We start from the raw sequence: 17,962 nt of genomic DNA, 5'->3' as shown, positions 1-17,962 counted from the left end.
GAATAGACTGGAGCAGAAACCATAGAGAATAGGGAAGGAGGAATGCTGGGAAGACAAGGGTAACCTGGGAAGGGGAAAAGACATAAAGGACAGAGTAAGAAACAGACCCAAAAAAGGAAGAAGACAGAAAAAGAAGAAAAGGAGCCCAAACAGGTAAGAGGGGTCAGGAGACCCCAACAAGACGGAGGGAGAGAGCAGCGCGAGGCCCCAAGTAAGCCCCGGGGCCTCGTAGGGTGCAGGAAAGGCTCGGGGCGCGCCGCGTCTTAAAGACGCGAAGCGCGGCCCGAGCCGAACGCGCGGCTTGTGCCGAACGCTCGGATCGCGCCGCGCGGTGCGGCGCGACAGTAGGCCCCCCTCCCGAAGGCCCTGGTTTGAAAGGAAATAAACGGTGAAAGCGCTGAGTCAGAAGAGGAGCATGAACAAAAGATGCATCTTCCCAAGAACATTCACTGAGAGGATAACCCTTCCAATGAATCAGATACTGCAGACGGGTGTGAAAAAGACGAGAGTCACAAATCTCCTGAACCTCATATTCAGGAACATCATCCACTAGGACAGGAGGAGGACAGGAAAACTGACGAGAATACGGATCTGGTACATAAGGTTTGAGTTGGGAGACATGGAAGACTGGATGAATCTTCCACGTGTGAGGCAAGTGAAGACGGACAGTGACAGGATTAAGCAACTGGAGAATACGGAAAGGCCCGTAGTAGCGAGGTGTGAATTTGTTCTGAGAAAGACGTGAGGGTAAGAATTTAGAAGAAAGCCAAACTTTGTCCTGTGGATGGTAGTCCGGAGTGGCCCTACGTTTCTTGTCTGCTACTTTCTTCATATATCTCTTGGTGTGTAAGAGATTAGAACGAATCAGTCTATGGATTTGTAGAAGACGTTTGGAAAAATGAGTAATAGCGGGCAAGGGAGTGGGAGACAGAGAAGAAGTAGGAAAAGAGGTAGGATGAAAACCATAAGAACAGAAAAAAGGAATGGTCTTGGAGGCACTATGGACTGAGTTATTGTAAGAGAATTCAGCAATTGGGAGATAAGTGTTCCAGTTGCTTTGAGTTGAGTTGCAAAAACAACGAAGGTATTGTTCTAAGCCTTGGTTCAGACGCTCGGTCTGTCCATTGGTCTGAGGATGGAAGCCCGATGACAGAGCTCTATCGATGTTTAGTGTCTTACAAAAATACCTCCAAAACCGGGAAATGTACTGAGGTCCTCTATCAGATATAAGAGTATGAGGACGTCCATGAAGACGGAAGATATGTTCGATGAATATCTGGCTTAATTCTTGGGATGTAGGTAGCTTTTTCAAGGCAGTGAAGTGAGCCATCTTAGTAAAGGAGTCCACAGTGACCATGATTACCCGGTTTCCTGCTGAGAGTGGTAACGAACACATGAAATCAGTAGAGATGGTGTGCCATGGAGTTGGCGGGACCGGCAAGGGCTGGAGTAATCCTGCAGGTCTGGTTCGGGGAATCTTGACTTGAGCGCATGTGGGACAAGCCTGAACGTATGTTTCAATATCCTGTTTCCAAGTAGGCCACCAGAAAAATCGTGATAACAGTTCTTGTGTGGCCTTGATGCCTCTATGACCAGCAACCGGTGAATCATGACACATTTGTAATGCCTTTTCTCTCACTCTGTTAGTAGGGATGAATAACAGATCGTGATAATAATAGTATCCTTGTCTCTTATGTAAAAGAGGCCTTAAGTTCTCTACTTCATCATCAGATAGATTGGGGTATTCCAGTTGTACCTCCTCCAGAAAAGACTGAGCTACCCCATTGATCTTACTAGGTTCCAGTAGGGGTTGAGCTGGGACAGGAGTACAATCTGGATAACGACGCGACAGAGCATCAGCCAGAATGTTTTGGGAGCCAGGAATATATGTAATGTAGAAATCATACTGGCTGAAGAAGAAGGCCCAACGAGCTTGACGACTATTTTGGCATACGAAATTTCGTAAACATTGTAAGTTTCGATGGTCGGTTCTCACTTCAAAAGGTTCCTTGGAACCCATCAGAAACTGCCTCCACTCAATACAAGCTGTTTTCAGAGCCAACAATTCTCTTTCCAATACTGAGTAATGTTGTTCTGCAATAGAGAGTATATGAGACAAATAGAAAACAGGATGTTCAAGACCATCATCCTCTTGTTGTTGGAGTAGGACGGCACCAATGGCTTTTTCAGAAGCATCGGTGACGACAATAAATTGTTTGTTGGTATCTGGATGTCTTAAGATGGGAGCTTGTGTAAATGCCTTCTTTAAATCCTGAAAGGCTGTTTCGGCAGCTTTAGTCCAGACAAACCCTTTAATAAGATTTTCCTTCTTTAAAGTGTGAGTTATATGGCTAGTTTGTTTTGCAAAGTCTGCGATGAATTGTCGATAGAAGTTCGCCAATCCTAGAAAGCATTGTGTTTCTTTAATAGAAGATGGAGAAGGCCAATCTAGGATAGCTTGTACCTTTTCTTGATCCATAGCTACTCCGGTGGTACTTAAATGATATCCTAGATATTTGACTTCCGTCTTGTCAAACTCACACTTTTCGGGTTTGCAAAATAGTTGATGTGCCCGGAGTCGTTGAAGGACTTGTTTCACATGGGAAGAATGGAGTTCGGGATTTCTGGAATAAATAAGAATATCATCAAGGTAGATTACAACTGTCTGATTCAGGAGATCCGAGAATACTGAGTCCATAAATCTCTGAAAGATTGCCGGGGCATTAGTAAGACCGAAAGGCATTACCCTGTATTCAAAGTGACCAAATGGAGTCCTAAAGGCCGTTTTCCACTCATCTCCTTCTTTAATGCGTAAGAGGTGATAGGCTCCCCGTAGATCTAGTTTGGTAAACCGTTGGGCCCCTCTGACTGCCTCTAAAATGTCCCTTATGAGAGGCAAAGGATAACGATCTTTAATAGTTATTTTATTCAGGCCTCGAAAATCCAGGCAAGGGCGAAGATCCTTTGTCTTCTTGGGTACGAAAAAGAGAGGAGCCCCGGCCGGAGAAGACGATGGAACAATAAGACCACTTTGAATATTTTCATCCAAATACTCCTTTAGTACTTCCTTTTCAGTTTCCGTGAGGGAATACATCCTGCCAAAAGGAACGATAGTGCCAGGTTCCAAGGGAATAGCACAATCGTAATCTCGATGTGGAGGTAACACAGGTTTGGAAGGTTTTTGGAAGACATCTTGAAATTCCAAATAGTGTTCAGGAACTCCTTGGACTGTATTTATGGTCGAACCGGTAGTACCCTCCGTGATTATTGATCTCTTAGGCGACCAATACTTGTCTGAAGCAAAACAGTGCTCGTGACAGAACTGTGAAGACAAGGAAACCGTCCGGGTAGCCCAGTTCACATATGGATTATGTCTGATGAACCACGGGATTCCAAGAATGATGGTATGGTTGGGGGAAGTTATAAGATCAAAGGAGATGTGTTCCTGATGGTTCCTGATCTGTAGATTCAGCATCAGGGTAGTTGTATCTACTGGACCCGATGATATCAAAGATCCATCCACCGTGTGTACTTGTTCTGGAATCTCCTTAGGTTGTATAGGGACTTGTTGAGTGGTGGCCCACTTCTTATCCATATAAATACCACTAGCTCCACAATCTAGTAGTGCCATAGTCTTCTCTTGACGGCCATCAGGTAATTGTAACATTACTGGTAAAATGAACAAGGATGTGGTATTGTCATTGAAAGAACTGATGGAAGGTATAGCTGCTAATCCCGTCCCCTCCCTTCTTACAGAGGACGGGAAGCGGCGTTTCCCGATGGCCTTGATGGACGTACTGGACAGGTACGCAGTATGTGGCCGGCAGAACCGCAGTATAAACACAAACCCTTCTTTCGTCTATCTTCTCGTTCGCTAGCGGAGAGAGGGCCTCGAGTTGTATCCACCTGCATGGGTTCTCCTTCGGTGTCTCTGACAGGAGGGCGAGGTTCCTCAGAACGATGCGGAAAAACTCGTGAGGTGCTTGGTTGAAAAGACCCTCTGTTCTTTCTCTTCTCTGCTCTCCGTTCCTGAAGGCGATACTCGATGGAGAGGGCTTGATCCATCAGGCCACGAAGATCTTCCACTCTGGTGGAATGTACTAGTTCGTCTTTGATTTCTTCTTTGAGTCCTCTACGAAACAAAGTCACCAAAGTACGTTCCACCCAGGTGGTCTCTGCCGCTAGTTGACGAAAGCGTGTAATATATTGAAGGACATCTTGTGAACCTTGATGAATATCGCATAAGGCCTCTTCCGCTGAAGCCTCCAATCCCGGACGACTAAACATCAGCTTGAAGCGGTTCACAAAGGCGGAATAATCCGACAATACCGGATCGTTAGATGATACCATCGGGGTTGCCCAGGCCAAGGCAGGACCAGATAAGGCACTGATGAGATAACCCACCTTTGTTCTGTCATGGGAGAATTGGGTGGGTCGGAAGGCGAAGTACACTGTTAAGGAATCAAGGAACTCACGCAGCTTGGTTGGTTCACCCGAAAAACGATGGGTAGAGGCGGAGAGCGTCGGGACATCACCACTGCGGAAAGCCAAAGCCTGTCGCAGCGCAGCATTCTCACTGCGTAGTTGCTGTAATTCTTGAGCTTGTTGCTGAATTGTAGTTAGCAGAGCTTGATCCGGATCCGCAGCAGCTACCACAGTGTCTTCCATGGTGTTAGAAGACGTCGGGATGGTTAGGCGCTGCAATCTGTCACGACTCACGTGCTGCTTGCGCCTGGAGTTTGCAGATCTTGAGGCGTGGATCTTGAGAGTTCGACTTTGGCCCAAAAAGGGGCGACTCTTTCTGGTAGCCACGGTGCTGTAGGCAAAGGAAACGCCAAGGACAGACCGTGACCGTGAGAAAGTAGCGCCAGAGGGAAAAAACCCCTTCAGAAGAAGAGGAAAAAACCTCCAAGAAGATTCGCAGAGGATTCCTGGAACAAGAACAGAGGAACAGGAATCAAAGGAACTGACGTAATAACACAGAAATGGCGAAATCCAGAGCCAAAGGCTAGGAAATCAGGAGCGAGGACACTAACTGAAACAGAGAGTGTTGCAGCGCAAAGAGGAAAAGAAAACACCACCCTTAAATACCATAAAACAGAAAGTGACCCACAGGAAGAAAAAGGACACCATCTTGGATAGGGAAAAGTAGATAGAATAGACTGGAGCAGAAACCATAGAGAATAGGGAAGGAGGAATGCTGGGAAGACAAGGGTAACCTGGGAAGGGGAAAAGACATAAAGGACAGAGTAAGAAACAGACCCAAAAAAGGAAGAAGACAGAAAAAGAAGAAAAGGAGCCCAAACAGGTAAGAGGGGTCAGGAGACCCCAAAAAGACGGAGGGAGAGAGCAGCGCGAGGCCCCAAGTAAGCCCCGGGGCCTCGTAGGGTGCAGGAAAGGCTCGGGGCGCGCCGCGTCTTAAAGACGCGAAGCGCGGCCCGAGCCGAACGCGCGGCTTGTGCCGAACGCTCGGCTCGCGCCGCGCGGTGCGGCGCGACATCATTAGGCGGGAGTGGGACTGTCTGAGTGCTTCACAGACTTAGTCCAAGATTATTAATAAAAACTGTAAATGACAACATTTTAACCTTAAAAACCTTATGAGTTTACTAAAAAAAATGACATTACTGAAAGCAAAAAAGTAATTTATATATGAAAATAATTAGCATAATTATAAGTATCTAAATAAATCTGCAACACAGACTGAGATAGAGTTCATCTCCCAAGAAAGTTCAAAAGATCTTTGCAGAACAACTGGTTTTCCTTCAAAATAACACGTTTTCTATAATGTTTCAGGAAGGAAAGCAAAACATTTTCATAGTATGATGTTATGTAGCTGTGTTGGATTAAACATGTTTCATTTATGACAGCTGTAGGAAAATGCCTCAGCTGGCATGGTTACACCCTAGCCTTTTGCCTTTTGTTGATGCTAGTTATGCTTGAAAGGGGGCTGGGACCCTGCTAACCAGGCCTCAGCACCAGTGTTCGTTCCCTAAACTGTATCTTTGTTTCCACAATTTGCACAGCCCTGACACACAGTCCCTTGTAAATGGTACCCCTGCTACCAAGGGCCCTCTGGACAGGGAAGGTCACTAAGGGCTGCAGCATGTATTATACCACCCTAAGGACCCCTCACTCAGCACATGCACACTGCCTCACAGCTTGTGTGTGCTGGTGGGGAGAAAAAAAATAAGTCAACATGACACTCGCCTCAGTGTGCCATGCCCACAACCCGCTTCCTGTGGCATAGGTAACCCCTCTAGCAGGCCTTACAGCCCTAAGGCAGGGTGCACTCTACCACAGGTGAGGGCATAGTTGCATGAGCACTATGCCCCTACAGTGTCCAAGCCAATTCTTAGACATTGTAAGTGCAGGGTGGCCATAAGGAGTATATGGTCTGGGAGTTTGTCAAACACAAACTCTACAGTTCCATAAAGGCTACACTGAATACAGGGAAATTTGGTATCAAATGTCTCAGTACAATAAAGCCACACTGATGCCAGTGTGGGATTTATTGAGAAATGCACACAGAAGGCATCTCAGTGATGCCCCCTGTATACCAGTCCAACTACTAGTGCTAGGCTGACCAGTTTCTGCCATTCTGCCACATCCAGACGGGTTTCCGGCCACATGGGGTGAGTGCCTTTGTCCCTCTGTGGCCAGGAACAAAGACTGTACTGGGTGGACATGCTTCACACCTCCCCCTTTAGCAACTGTACACCTGGCGGTGAGCCTCAAAGGCTGAAACCTGGTGTCACAGCACCCCAGGGCACTTCAGCTAATGGAGATGCCGCCTCCCTGTCCCCCTCATGGACACAGATCCCACTTTTGGCGGCAAGTCTGGAGGAGATATTGAGAAAAACAAGGAGGAGTCACCCTCCAGTCAGGACAGCCCCTACGGTGCCCTGAGCTGAGGTGACATCTGCCTTACGAAATCCTCCATCTTGTTTTGGAGGATTCCCCCCAATAGGATTAGGGATGTGCCCTCACCCCCACAGGGAGGAGGCAAAAAGAGGGTGTTGCCACCCTCAAGGACAGTAGTCATTGGCTAATGCCCCCCTGACAAATTGAGTATTTAGATGTGACCCTATAACCAAGAAACCAGATTCCTGACAACCTACAACAACAAGAAGGACTGCTGACCTGAAAGCCCCGCAGAGACGGCGGAGACGACAACTGATTTGGCCCCAGCCCTACTGGCCTATCTCCAGACTCAAAGAACCTGCACAGCGATGTATCCAGCAGGACCAGTAACTTCTTAGGACTCAAAGGACTGCCCTGCAACCAAAGGACCAAGAAACCCCAGTGGACAGTGGCTCTGTCCAAAACAGCAACAAAGAAACCATCTTAAAAGGGACTCCAGTCTCACTCCAGAAGCGTGAGTCCCCAACATTCTGCACCCAACGCACCCGGCTCGTGTCCAGAAGAACCAACACTGCAGAGAGGATCCCCAGGTGACTCCCACAATGTGGACACCCTAACATGACTTCCCTGCACCCCCACAATGACGCCTGCAGGGAGAATCCAGAGGCTCCCCCTGACTGCAACTGCCCGGTAACAAAGAACCGATGCCTGGAAGAAGCCCGCAGCCCCCAGGCCCGAGAGAAACCAACTACCGGTGCAGGAGTGACCAACAAGCAGCCCTCATCCTTGCCCAGCTGGTGGCTGGCCCAGGAAGCCCCCCTCTGCCCTGCTTGATTCACCAGAGTGACCCGGGGTCTCTCCATTGATTTCAACTACAAACCCGACAACTTGTTTGCCCACTGCACCTGTCTGCCCCTGTGCTGCTGAGGGTGTGCTTTGTGTGCCTACTTGGGACCCACCCCAGTGCTCTACTAAACCCCCCTGGTCTGCTCCCCGAGGACGCAGGCACTTACCTGCCAGCAGACTGGAACCGGAGCATCCCCTGTCTACATAGGCACCTATGCTATTTTAGCCCTAATTTGACCTCTGTACCTGACCGGCCCTGTGTTGCTTGTGCCGGGTGTCTGAGGTTGACTTGAACCCCCAACGGTGGGCTGCCTATGTCCAAGAGACCGAACTTGTAAGTGCTTTACTTACCTGAAAAACTAATCAATACTTACCTCCCCCAGGAACTGTTGATTTTTGCAGTGTCTACTTTTAAAATAGCTTATTGCCATTTTTGCCAAAACTGTGTAAATTACTGTTTTAATTCAAAGTTCCATATTTACCTATGCCAAGTACCTTACAATTTCTGTACTTGTGGTTCTAAACTAAATTAAGAAAATTATATTTTTCTATATAAAAACCTATTGGCCTGGAGTTAAGTCTTGAGTGTGTGTTCTCATTTATTGCCTGTGTGTGTACAACATATGCTTAACAATACCCTCTGATAAGCCTACTGCTCGACCAGATTACCACAAAATAGAGCAATAATATCATCTAATTTTGCCACTGTCAACCTCTAAGGGGAACCCTTGGACTCTGTGCACACTATCTCTCACTTTGAGATAGTATGTACCGAGCCAACTTCCTACAACAGCTATTACATTTATTATTTAGTACAACACCCTACCTCACAAAACATTTTATTGTTTAAAACAGTACAAGTTTTAAGTATTAAGAAGATGAAATCATAGTTTATGAAACACAGGAATAGGATAACTTGTTCAACTACCAGTAGAGCTCAGCTGAGTGAACTTGAACTTGTCACACAAACACAACCTTTCCTCCAGAGAGGAGAACAAATTATTAGACATTTGCGATGAGGCCGAGAATGGCATACGCTGTATTTTTGCTGATTTTCTGAAATAAAGAAAGGCACATGCACATCTAAAATAAGCATGCACTTTTCTGCAGCAGCATATCATGAGTGAGTGTGAGTGCACCCTGGTGCAGCTAAGTTATGCTAACTGACACACCCCTGAATTAACCATTGTTTTCTAGCAAATTAAAACTCTCTAAGAATAAGGTCAACGCACTGGCCTGTGCATAAACGTCAATGACCAGACACAAATTGACAAGTTAACACAATTATACAATTCTGTCTTTAAAAAATTGCTACAGTGCATCCACTTAAAAATACAGTGCAAACACATCCAGTCAAAATGAGGACAAGGCTTGTGGTGAACGATGAGACTTGACTCTTCCAAAAGACCACTTTAAATTGAAAACTTAATTTTCTCATTATTCTGTATATCCTTTGGGAATTTAAATTACTGTCACCAATGTTAACCTGAAACAAATGTGAGCAATCAAGATTACTAAAGAAAGGAAAATGTATCAGTATGGCCTTTCTCTTACAAAACCCATATTGTGTGAATATCTCAAGTTGTTCCATACCAGTTCTTGATTTTTTATCCCAAATTGCCCCATCTTCTGGCACTTATAAATTGGCATTTTTTTACAGCAAAACAAGAAATACACAATAATTGTCACACTCCAATTTGATATGAGCAAATATTGCTGTATTGTGCAACATTTCACAACTGACATCAGAAAGTTTTTAGTTAGGGCTCTTGTTAATTGCACAGACACGTCTCCATGTTTAGGTTAACTAGGAATTAACTGGGTTTATTACCTTTACTTATCATAGCTAAAAAAAGCACATTGGACTACCAGAATGTCTCCCTTTCTTTTATCGATCTGCCTGACCCTGGATCCTGCTAATTTGCATGTGTACAGTTGCAGTTTGAGTACATTGTTGTGAGAGCCTCCTCCACAATCCTTTACTGGGACTCGGAATCTTTTAATATGATCTATATTCTGTCTTTAGGGTCTTGTTGGCCAAAGTGGAGTGAATGTGTGTATCAGCATCGCATCCTGCCAAACTCCCCTGAGCTGAAGATCCCTGCAGAATGCTTGCCTCCTCCAAACACAGCAGTGACCATGAAGGTTGTGGTGAGAAGCAATGGGAAGGAATTCATACATGATGAGCAATGTCTATATGTGACTACCAAACATCATCTGCCCCTACAAATCAGGTGTGTGACTCTGTATTCACTTTGCTTAATTCCAATACAGTTGACTCTAGAACATTTTTTCCTTTCTGAATATTTTTTTGTTAAAAAGTTTGGGATGCACACACTATTAGGTCAGCAAATCATTAAATTAACAGGTGCAGTTCATCTCTTAAATAAATCATTAAATTAACAGGTGCAGTTCATCTCTTAAATATTCCTGTCTTTATATCTATTCTTGCTTTGAATTATGGACCACATAGTTTTGCTATATCAAGGCTGCACTAGACTTTTTTCTATTTTCCTAAAAGAGCACAGCCCTGCCTCAAAATGTGTCCCTATCATATGTCATAAGAATAAACTATATGAAAACTTTCTTTCAGGTGTGAAAAAAACTGCAAACCTGTTAGCATCCATGAAGACATGTCATTCAGTGTCACTTGTGAAAAATGCACTGGAGCCAAGTTCCACTGGTACATAGACAACAATTTCCCTAAGAAGGTGAGATAAATCTGTTATTTAAAAAAAAAACTAATGACAGACACACGTGCAAAAACTGCATCATTGTATGTGATACTGATTGTACCGGAGATGCTGTTGTAAGGAAATAATGTGTAGAAGAATGGCATAATGGAATAGTTATATGCAATACCTTTATAGACTTATGGTTTACACTGAATTATTTCCAAACATGTTTATAAGATAGTAATTCAAGCAAAACAGCTTAACTAGGGAACAATACATAAAAATGTTAAACAAGACAATGCTCATCTGTTTTTAGAAACTCGGAAAGAGTTGCTTTGCTCTCAAAAATGATTTATTAGGCTTCTGGATGCTTTTGTATAACACCCCCAGTGTTACACAAGAAACAACTGGAGGAACGTTTCATACCTCTTTCACACCTATTTCAAGTCAAGTGCAGGCTAAGAAGTTGCTGGAGGGCTAATACAAATTAGCTTCCAGCAGGTACAGGCAGGGTAAATGTAACTTTATAAAATTGACATTGCCAACATATTTAATAAGAGTCAGGTGTTACCATTAGATTACATTCTTATTAAATATAAAAATAAGTCTTTCAATTAAATTTGTATCTGGTACAGGCCAAGTGTTTGACTTTCCTGTGTGCCAACTACAGCCTGCCCAGTGACAAATGTCATTTTGGGCCTAATCATGGGGGGAATGCCATTTCTAACACATTTCATTCATACACGTTTCATTCTTGACTAATATGCACCCTACCTTGTGGACAGCAGGGTGTGATTAGGGATGAATTACTTTATATTTAAATCAGGTTTTCTACTTTTCGAAAGGGTGATTTTGACAGGTCTGGACAGCAAGGTTTTAGCTGCTGCATTCAGGCTACATGAGCTAGGCCTCTTGTGCCATTGTTGTGCATGGCACAATAGGTGTTTACTTCCAGAAGAGGCATTTAACTTTCCATACCAGGAGTGAATTTCTGCAGCATGTACTCTGCCCTTACAGGAAAGTAAAATGTACCAATCTGGATTTAAGCCAATTTTGACATGCTTTAGGGGTCAGACCACACAGGGCACAGGATTAACTTTCCCAGTGTTAAAGGTCATGATTACTACAGGAGAATCCCAAAAACATGAAAATGGGGGTGACCAACCAAACGGAGGTCCCTTTGCAACAGCAACCCATTCCTGTGAGCTGCCATGAGCCTCTCCAATGATGACATCTTCGTTAAAAAAAAAAAAAACTTTAAGTAGGACCATGCTGGAAAAGGGAGCCACTCTAGTGGCTAATACATCAAAAGTACATGAAGTCTCTACTTCACCCAAATACATTCTTTGATCAGGTTTGAACTAGCAGTTTTCAGTATATCTCACCTAATATGAAGTATTGATTCCTATTTAATTTCAAACTCATATGAATATGACTGAGGTGTCTGCTTCTCAGTCTCACTGAGTCTTCCTTTGAAAATGTGAAATGTAATAGCAATGATAACATATAATGAGACCTGTTACTTTCCTAGGGTGCACTTGACCAATTAGAGAGCGATAGTTATAAAGCAGTGTTATTGTTGCATTGTGAATTTGTTACAAATAAATCCTCAGTTGTCTTTTTTAAGAAGTTTGTGTGTGACAAATTTGTGGCATGATGTCATTCACTGCAATGCTGTTTTCTAGTGTCAGAAACTGGGAATCTGCAATGAGCTATGAGATGTACAATTCAAGAGTGAGGATGAGGACTTTTATCAAGTCTTATTCATTAACAATGACCCCAAGATAAAGAGATTATTTTGGGTTTCTGCCATTCTTTGTAAATGAAAAGATGGAAATATATTTTATGTCATGAGGAAAAGGACATTGTAGGACAATGACAAGGATAAAAAATACTCTGCTCTCTTGAAACCGAAATGAGAGAATATTTAAATCACTTGCTTTCCGGAATAAAAAATTCTCGGAATGTGATTGTTCAAAAGGGTCTCATCTCAAGAAAGAGACAACCAGTCAATTTGGAGGGTCATACAACACCAATATCATACCAACATTGTCAATGTTAATGTAAGGGACAGCCTTCCAACGAGTACATTTTATCTAGATCTTGTTTCATATCTAAGACGTTTCATTCATAGTTTATGCCAGAATTGACTGCTAGCACCTATTAGTAATATTACTTTTTATGAGGTGACAGTAGGTCTTTAAATCATGCTAGGCTTCTGCTCACAGATGTGTAGTGCTGTGCAAACTTTATGACAGAACCCTTTTGGCTCCGAACGGACTCCGTAGAAGTGTGACAAAGGTGTTAGAGAAGAATGCGATGAAAGCTTGGTTTAGAATGTTGAGTTCGCAGTTACTCACAGAAGAAAAAAGATGTGCAATATTCACTCTGTGTGTGGCGTAGTAATTTGCGGGTACCCAGGCTAAGAAGGATGCTACAAGATGTAGAGATATAGACACACTTTCATCAGTTGAATGGTGCTAGGCTAGTTTTCATCCCAGATAGAATTTCCTAAGTGTGTGGTTTTTAGTTGGTGGCTGATAGCCTAGGTTCAATCACCTGGATGTGTTCACAGATTCCCTGAAGAAATTGGCATCCACGTTTGACATCTCATCACTAATTACTCATTATGAATTATTTATATGCCCTAACCACTGTGAACTAGCATTGAAGCAAGTGAGGTGTCTATTCTTGGTATACCAATGGAAGTCTTCCAGCGATATACTGACTTTATTAACAATGAGAACAAATAATGAAAGTTGATTACTTTCCTGTGCTGCAGCAACCAATTTCAGAATGAGATTCATAAAATAGAGGGTTTGTTGATTTTATCAACAAATCCTTTTAAATGCACAAGTCCCAAAAACCATCAACATTGACGTTTTAGACCTTTCAATTCATAACTGCATTCCTGGATACTTTGTTCGTAGTCAATGCTTATAAATGATGCCCTGCAGAAGGGTATTGTGGCTTGCATATTTGTCAAAATGATGCAGAGACTTTTTTCAAACTTATGTACTCATCCTGATTTGCTGAGCTTACAGCAATATACAGACTGTTAGTACAGTTTGTAATGCTGACACATTAAATACTAACCCTGCACATGCTGCCCCAGCGCAACCACATGTAGTCATGCCAGGCATCACCCCTGCGACTGTACATTCGATCATGGGTAAAGTACCCACTCGAATGAAGGAGATTCCGTTCTGGTTTGCTCAAAAAATAAATGCACTTGAAACAGTTGTTCCCCATATGGGACCTCAAGATAAACATAGAATTCTCACTGTGTGCTTGCCATTTGATATCGTTCCCACAATAGATAACTGCAATACTTGGGACATGGTATTTGCCATGCTCCAAACTATAGCACACAGTACATCAACACTTGCCAATCTTCCGGAGGTGTCAAAACAAATTCAAGATGAATTAGGGGCTAAAAAAGAAAGGGAAGAATATCCGCAATCTGAGACCCCTCAAAATCACTATAATCTTAGAAATAGAAATATTATAAAATTGTCTGACAGATATCAATATACTGATACACACAAATCTCATTCATTTGAGGACTCACCGGATAAAAGCAGTGAGACAGCTGTGTGGTCAGAGCAGCAAACTGAATATGTGAAACTGAGAAAGGACTTAATGCTTATCTGAACTTTCTGTTAAGAAAGAAGAGAAACTTCCCCAACAAAAACTCCAATTTAAAAAGAAAAAAATGGCAGTGATTGCTATACGACATGCCACTCAGGATGAGAGCTTTACTGAAGAACAAGAAGTGGGCACTGGCACTGCTAGACAGTGTGGAAGAGGTCACAATATTTAGCTGGAATCTTCAAGAGTATCTGGAGGTGAAAGCAACTGATGACTTCCTACAAGTTGAGACTGCGGACATGCCTCCACACCTGACAGGGTGTATAAATTATAATTAGAAGGATGCATTGAGTGCACAATAGACACCATCTTTTGGGATTGCGTTGTTACCATTTATGATATTTTCTGGCCAAAAAGGATTGGCAACCAGAATTTGTCCTTAATCTCCCATATGGGGAAGAGGTAATTGAACCTTCTTTCTCGTCCATTGTTCCCAGAGAGCTTATGCCATTGATTGGGCTAAGGCACAGGCACCCTCGTTATATCGCAGTGTCTATCATATAATACAAATTAGATCTCAACCCCAACCTCAACCTCAGCATCCAATAAAGGATGAAGCTATAGCACCTGTGAGGGAAATCCTCACACAGCTAGAGTACCAGAGTGTAATTGAACCCTCTGTCTCACCAAAGAACAATCCATTGTTCCTGTAGCTAAACCGGACCATTCATATAGAATAGTCTTAGACTACAGACATTTAAATAGTCATACACTCACATTTGCCATACAAAATGCACAAAGTACAACACTTTTAAACATTATAGTGTGCAAAAAATAGAAACAACCTTTGATATTTCCAACAGATTTTTCTGCTACAATGTTGTGCCTGAAAGTAGAGACTTAACAAGTTTCAGCGCTTTAGGCTCTCAGAAAAAATCATTGCAGTCTCCCACAAGGGTGCAAGAACAGTTCAGGACTATTTTCAGCTTGTGTTACTTCAATTTTACACAACATTGACCCTGAGGGGTCATCCTACGTAGATGACATCAACTTTGCGGACAATGACATTGTGCACCAGGTAAGATGGGTAGTCCGCATTGTTGTGGGATTCGCAGAATTAGGCTATAAATAAAATTTAAAAAAACAAAAATAGCATTCCTTAGTGTCCTGTTTTTGTGATACAAATTTTCAAATGAAGACAAGAGCCTAGCAGCCCAATATTTATAAAAATGCACACAACTACAACCTCCAAACACTATCAAAAAGCTCCAGTCACTGTTGGTCTTTTTCATCTTTGGCAGAATATGCATTCCAGATTATGCACAATGCATTAAACAATTGTATGACTTAATACGTCCTGACTTTTCAAGCAAATATTGGACAGTTGAACACAGGCATTCTCAGAGCATTGCAACAAGACATGCTTGCAGCTAAACACTTTTTGGTCATCAGAGTAATTGCTGGTGCCATTGGTTTCACCTATGTAACATTCAATGAGGGTGAGACCTTTCATATTGTATACAAATTACATTTATATTCTACAGCAGAACAACACTTTGCTCCCACAGAGAAAATTCTCACTCCTGTTCAGATGGCTGTCATTAAAGAGAGACCTCTGGCCCAGGAATAACATAGTATTGTCGTATCTCCGATCCCAGCCCTTGAGGCTGTCATCAAAGCTAGCATTCCTAACACAAAAGCACTAAATCCATGTTGGATTCAATAGGCAATGTCTCTGACGGCCACTGATGTTGACTGTTTTTTACCCAAAATTACAAACTCAAGAATTTTTGTAATATGAACTTGAATACCTTGTTCCTACAAAAACATTGCCTATTGAACAATACCAAACAATTATGTACACTGATGGCTCAGCCCAACCCTCAGTAGGCACAAAACACCAATACTCCACCGCTTGCACGGTCGTGAGTGTCCACATAAAAAATGGTCAATTCCATCCACATCACACTTACACGCAGACCTTAGTGGACTGCACTGCACAACTAGCAGAGCTCAAGGCTCTGGTGATGACACTGGAACACATCGATCCAGAACAGTTAACATTAATCGTTTGTGATTAGTACTATTGTGTCCCATCCTTCAATGAATATCCGCATTACTGGCACCAGAATGGGTTCAGTGCTTCAAAAGGTAACACCATTAAACACAGACTCCTATGTGGGAAAGTAGTGGATTTGAAGAAAATGCTACCCAATGTGCACGTTGTACATACCCTGAAACATCAGCCTCTTGGAATACACGTTACTGGCAATGCCTTGGCTGATGAAGCAGCCAAGTCAGGAGTATCTACGGCTTCTGTGGCTGCAATAACTCATTCTAGGGCAAAATTGGATGATGAAACCCTGGCTGCCATGAAAGCTTCGGCTTATGGCAAGCCCATGCCAAAGGCATATCCTGCAAAATATTCATACCACATATCTATCCTCAGTACAGCCCTAGTAACATTACCAGGGCTGGGTGATCGTGTGATCCCAAACAAAGATCAAAGACCAGAGTTGATCAAAGCAGGGCAAGTTGAAGTTGCTTCTGCCCATGCAGGCGTGGCGGATAATGTTTTATTGTTATAAGCAGGTTACTGGTGGCCAAGTCTATACAAACAGACCAAGCAGTATGTCTTTTGCTCTGACATCTGTCAGCAAATAAAAGGGTCCACCATCAAATGCCCACCTCAGACACCTCTCCTAATGTCCAACAAACCTTTACAGTGTGTGTACTTGGACCACCTGATAATGCATGCAAATACATCTTAGTCGCTGTTGATTCATGCTCCAGATTTCTACAGGTTTGGCCACATCGCTCAGCTGACGCTCGAACTGTTGTTAAAAATTTGCAGGTCTCTATAAGCACATATGCAGTTGCAGCTTTCAAATCGGACCATGGCCGTGCTTTTGCCTCAAGGGCTTTCAGGGACACCATGGCTTCATTAGGGGTACAACTGTATTATTAGTCTCCATTTTATCTCGAGAGAAATAGTGCTGTGGAGGGAAGACACCGAGATTGAAAGCAATCCTTAACAGCCAGAGTATTAGGCATGGGTCATAGATGGCTTAATCACCTATATAGAGTCCAGAGAGCACTTGATATTCTGCCCAGAAGAACCCTGGCGGGGCGTACCTCATATGAATGCCTATTCGGAACACAATTGTATGTTCCAGATCTTGATAGTCCTGGTGCGGAGGCGGCAGAAACACCTTTTGACATAAATGAACATGTCACTGTCTTACAGGACTTACAACTGTTCCGTGATGACAATGCATCTGTCAGTGCCGCCTCCTTGAGGATAGGGGATGCACCAATAACACCTACCAGCTGGAGTCCTAAAGTTGGGGATCAGTGTGTTAAAAGATTGTCATGAAAAAGGAGTTCAGTCCTTCCTATTGTGCACTGGTTCCAGTACTTGGAATACACAGTACCAGAACTGCCATTCTACCACCGCTGCCTGGTTCTAAAGAAAATCACTTTGTCTCCATTGACAGTGTAAAGCTACACCATATGGTACTTGAATCCTTCTCACTACAGACTAGTACAGACTGGTATGTTCCTCTAAAGGTTTTAAGCAGCAATGCTTGGGGAGGTTAAGAAGTGATCTCTCAATAGTCCCAATTAACTGCGATATGTAATGTCAACAACGTTGAGCGATTCTAGACAAATTCTACACAAACGGATGGTATAGTTTACTATCAATAACTGAGGGAGACTTCTGCCAGCTCTTCCCTTCCAAACACGGCTCCAGTTTTTACACAAAATCCTTCTGGATATTTTGCTGACGTCAGTGACACTTTAACCGACTCATCTGCCTTTTCTGCAACAGAACTGTCAAGAGCACGTAAGATGATAATTTGGCTCACATTAACTATGTCATTCCTCCATGGAACTATCCGTGACTCTTATTAACTGTACTTGCCTTCCTTCTTTGGACTAGGTTTGTCATTGTCTTTTCCTTACTAATAAATGGTCATTACCTTCCT

At 43.1% G+C, this 17,962-nt stretch overlaps 1 protein-coding gene across 1 annotated transcript in view; it reads left to right on the top strand.

Moving 5' to 3' along the window:
- The window catches only part of LOC138267136 (polycystin-1-like protein 2), an 835,832-nt gene that overhangs the window by 262,356 nt on the left and 555,514 nt on the right, over positions 1–17,962 (top strand). Inside the window, exons 11-12 of the mRNA XM_069215990.1 lie at positions 9,734–9,941; positions 10,301–10,418. Coding sequence (XP_069072091.1) covers positions 9,734–9,941; positions 10,301–10,418 — 326 coding nt within the window. The remainder of the gene's footprint in view (positions 1–9,733; positions 9,942–10,300; positions 10,419–17,962) is intronic.

This window comes from Pleurodeles waltl, chromosome 12, assembly GCF_031143425.1.
Source record: "Pleurodeles waltl isolate 20211129_DDA chromosome 12, aPleWal1.hap1.20221129, whole genome shotgun sequence".
Lineage (NCBI taxonomy): Eukaryota > Metazoa > Chordata > Amphibia > Caudata > Salamandridae > Pleurodeles > Pleurodeles waltl.
This window is presented reverse-complemented; position numbering and strand designations above follow the sequence as displayed.